Here is a 4,185-nt window from a genome sequence, read left to right as displayed (position 1 = left end):
ACCCTCACCACCTCCAACACTGCCACTACCCCCAATCCCACCACTACCCCCAACCCCACCACTACCCCCAACCCCACCATCGCCACCACCACCTTCATCATCAACACTACCACCCTAATCCTACCACCGTCACCACCACAATCATCAACACCACCACCACCACCACCACCGCTACTGCTACTACAACAACAACTCCTAACACTACTATTACTTCTGCTATTACTACTACTACTACTACTACTGCTACAACTATAACTACAGCCATTTCTACTGCTACTGCTGGTGATAGTAAGGACTGGAACACAATAACAATTTTAATTTCTTTATTGTTGCAGTTTATTATTTATTTATTACACACCATTTTGAATCAGACAGATATAAAATGTTATTGCTATTTTTGTTTTTGTTGTTGTTCTGTTGTTAATATTATTAGTACTATTAATTGATATTATATCATAATTTTAATTGTTCTTATTTTCACTATTTTTTCTTACTTTGTTAGCACCATCATCTTCATCGTCATCATCATTATTGTTATCATCATCATCATCACTATTACAGTTATCCTAATCAGTAGAAGTTTATAGTATAACAAGTGACATACCGTAGCACTAACAGCACGTGTATTATGAATGGCAATATTATCCTTATTATATCCTTCGAAAATTCCCTCATTTGGCCTTCGTGACGACCTATCATTCAAGACCCGAAGAGAAGCGCTAGTCATGACACATGTATATTTTTTCTCTTTTTTCTTTCTTCTTTTTTGTAACCATCCGGGACTCGAAACTAATACCTTGGCTAATGTTGAATCGCATTTAACATTAGCGTCACTCAGGCGTCATTGGGGCCAATAATGCTAATAGTTTATTTATGTGCGAGTAAACCGTTTTATGTGATTTGCGGGATTAATTTTCTATTATTATATTGGATTTGGCTTGGTAGTTCATGGAATGATTGAACGGAGGGGGCTGCCTCGCGTGTTTTCCGATGTATTAATGCTTGTGCACAATTGGTAGAATTTTTTTTCTATCTTTTATTTATTATTATTATTTTTTTGGTGTGTGTGATTGATATGTGTATGTATGTATTTATGTATTGATCTATATGTATGTATGTGAATAGATATGTGTTTGTGTTTGTTTGTTCTTCGTTTGTTTGTTTGTGTATGATACCATTTCATTAGCAATTTTGACCGGCTGTGATTTTCTCCCTTACAGAAGAAGTGAACTCCAAAGGCTCGCCATGATCGGGACGCAAGATGGCGCCCCCACCTCCAAGGCCAACCTCACCTCCTCCACCACCTCCTCCTCCTCCTCTTCCTCCTCCTCGTCCCCCTCCAAGCACGTGGGCAGGTCCTCCTCGGTGCCCACGGAGAGGCCGCCCTTGAGCCACACCTCCTCCTCCCCCTCGGAGGCCTCGGGCGACTTCCACCACAAGCTCTCCTCCTCGACCTCCTCCCTGCACACCTCCTCGCCCTCGCACCTCGTTAAGTCAGCCTCCACCTCCACCCTCACCTCCACCTCCAACACCAAAACCTCGGCCACCTCCACCGTGTCGAGCGGCGGCGGGCCCCAGCAGCGCTCGCGAGGCGGGGGCAGCGCGGCCAAGAAGGACGCGGCGGCCGGAGACAAGAACAAGGACGAACTCTACGAAAAAGGTAAGAGGAATAGATAATGATAATAGTATTAGTAATGTTGATGTCAATGATAATTTTATTATTATTATTATTATTATTATTATTATTATTATTATTATTATTATTATTATTATTATTATTATTATTATTATTATTATTATTATATTTATAAGGATAAGAATAATAATACTATTATTGATAATGATAATGATAATGATAGTAATGATAGTAGTAATAATGATAATAATAATAGTATTGATAATAATAATAATAGTATTAATAATAATAATAGTATTAATAGTAATAATAATAGTATTATTATTATTATTAATAATAATAGTATTTATAATGTTAATAATAATAATAGTAATAATAATGATAATAATAATAATGATATACGAGTATTGCTAGTGAGAATGATACACAGCTATTCCAGTACACATTTAGAAGTAGCGACCTATAAGACCGAAAGGTTGGTGTCACCCTTACACCTCTCTCTCTCTCTCTCTCTCTCTCTCTCTCTCTCTCTCTCTCTCTCTCTCTCTCTCTCTCTCTCTCTCTCTCTCTCTCTCTCTCTCTCTCTTCTCTATCTATCTATCTATATCTTTCCCTCTCCCTCTCTCTCCCTCCTTTCCTCTCTCTCCCTCCTTCCCTCCCTCTCCCTCCTTCCCTCCCTCTCCCTCCTTCCCTCCCTCCCTTCTCTCTCTCTCTCTCTCTCTCTCTCTCTCTCTCTCTCTCTCTCTCTCTCTCTCTCTCTCTCTCTCTCTCTCACTTTCTCTCTCTCTCTCGCTTTCCCTCTCTCTCTCACTTTCTCTCTCTCTCTCACTTTCTCTCTCTCTCTCTCTCTCTCTCTCTCTCTCTCTCTCTCTCTCTCTCTCTCTCTCTCTCTCTCTCTCTCTCTCTCTCTCTCTCTCTGTCTCTCTCTCTGTCTCTCTGTCTCTCTCTCTCTGAGATTGGTCACATGCCCCTGGAAGTCACGCCCTCTAACCACGGCGTGCCCGTGCTATTGCCGCCGTGCTGACCTAGCCACGCCCCCGCACTCATGACCTCTGACCATCACCTTGACCCATACAAACTCTCCCTCGACTCGTGGTCCCGCACGGACGCTGCCTCCTCCCAGGGACCGCCACTCCATCTTCAATAAACACTGCGACCAGAACGTGCCTTTCCCTACACCCAGCAACGCGAGAGAACCCAATAGAAAGCGCCCTCACACACTCTCTTATTCTCGCTTTCACTCACTCATTTACTCACCCAACCTCTCCCTCCCTCCCTCATGCCGCCTTCTCTTCCATTTCTCCCTCTTTTCATTTTCCTCGCGCATATATTTGATTTTTTTTTCCTCCGCGTTCGGTGCCACTCCGCGGGCCGAATTGGCGGCGAAGGTTGCGGCAAATGACAAAGTGTCTTGTGATTTATGGCTTCGGTAATTGAAGAGGAGGAGCGGGCGCTAAGGGATGAGCATGTTCCTCTTTCTATTTCTTTGCTGTCTTCGTCTCTTTGGTTCTCCTCCTCTTCTTCTTCGTCTTTTTTTCTCTTCATTTTTCCCCCTCCTCTTTCCTCTCCTCCTCAATTTTCATACATTTTCCTCCTTCTCCTCCACTTCGTTCTTCATTAGCATTATCACCGATTTTACTTTTTCCTGATTACTCCTTTTCCTCCTCTTATATCTTCACGTTCTCCGTTTCCTTCCCATCCTCTTTTTCGCATACTTTCTCCTTCTCGCTCACCTTCTTCCTTTCTTTCTTTTTTCTTTTCTCTTCTTTTCCTTCCTTTTTTTCTTTTTCTTTTTCTCTCTTCTCTCTTTTTTTGCTTCTCATTTTGTTTCTCCTTGTCGTATATTCTTTCCGTTTTTCCTCATTTTCTTTCCCTTGTCTTTTTTCCTTCTAGTCTTATTCTCTTCTTCATCTCCTCTTCTTTCTCCTCCACCTATTTCTCTTCCGCACCCTTTTCTTTTTCTCCTTTTTCCTTCTCTTTATTCTATTCTTCCTCCTTCTCCTCTTCTTCTTCATCCTCCTTTCTTTCCTTTCCCTTCCCCTCTCCTCATTCTCCTCTTGCCTACCCTTTCCCTATTCCCCTCTCTCCCTGTTCCACTTCTCTCCCCTTTTTTTCGCATTTTCTGCCATTCCCCTTCGTCTTGTTATTTCTTCTCCACCTTTTCTTTTCCTCTTCTCTTCCCTTTTCGTTTCCCCTCTCCCATCCTCCTCCTCCGCTGCTGCCACAGCTGTTCCCTATAACTTCTTCAAGTGACAGCGGTGTGCGCGCGTGTCTGTATCCGAAAGTGATAAACACGTGTACGCACTGTGTACACTTAACGAGTGTACACATACGTCTGATCTTCTACGTGGTTTGCTGTTTTTTTCTTTTTTTTTTATGAAATGTCCATGGTGGCAATTTTATTTTCGATTAGGGGATATTTTTTCTTCATTGGTATTTTTTCTTCTCTTTCTTGACTTCTATTTTAATTTTTGGTATTTCTATTCCTTATTTCTTACTTCCAGTTTATTTTTTCTCTTTTCTTGTTCCTTCTTTCCTTTTCTCTATTT

The 4,185-nt window shown here is 41.8% G+C and overlaps 1 protein-coding gene across 1 annotated transcript in view; it reads left to right on the top strand.

The window, feature by feature from the left end:
* Window positions 1-1,223: 1,223 nt before the first annotated feature.
* LOC138865441 (uncharacterized) overlaps window positions 1,224-4,185 on the top strand; it is a 144,022-nt gene continuing 141,060 nt past the window's right edge. The window contains exon 1 of the mRNA XM_070135872.1: window positions 1,224-1,660. Coding sequence (XP_069991973.1) covers window positions 1,246-1,660 — 415 coding nt within the window. The 5' untranslated portion in view covers window positions 1,224-1,245. The remainder of the gene's footprint in view (window positions 1,661-4,185) is intronic.

Source organism: Penaeus vannamei, chromosome 21 (genome assembly GCF_042767895.1).
Source record: "Penaeus vannamei isolate JL-2024 chromosome 21, ASM4276789v1, whole genome shotgun sequence".
NCBI classification, from domain to species: domain Eukaryota; kingdom Metazoa; phylum Arthropoda; class Malacostraca; order Decapoda; family Penaeidae; genus Penaeus; species Penaeus vannamei.
Note: the sequence above shows the minus strand (reverse complement) of the source record. Positions and strands in the feature narration are given on the sequence as shown.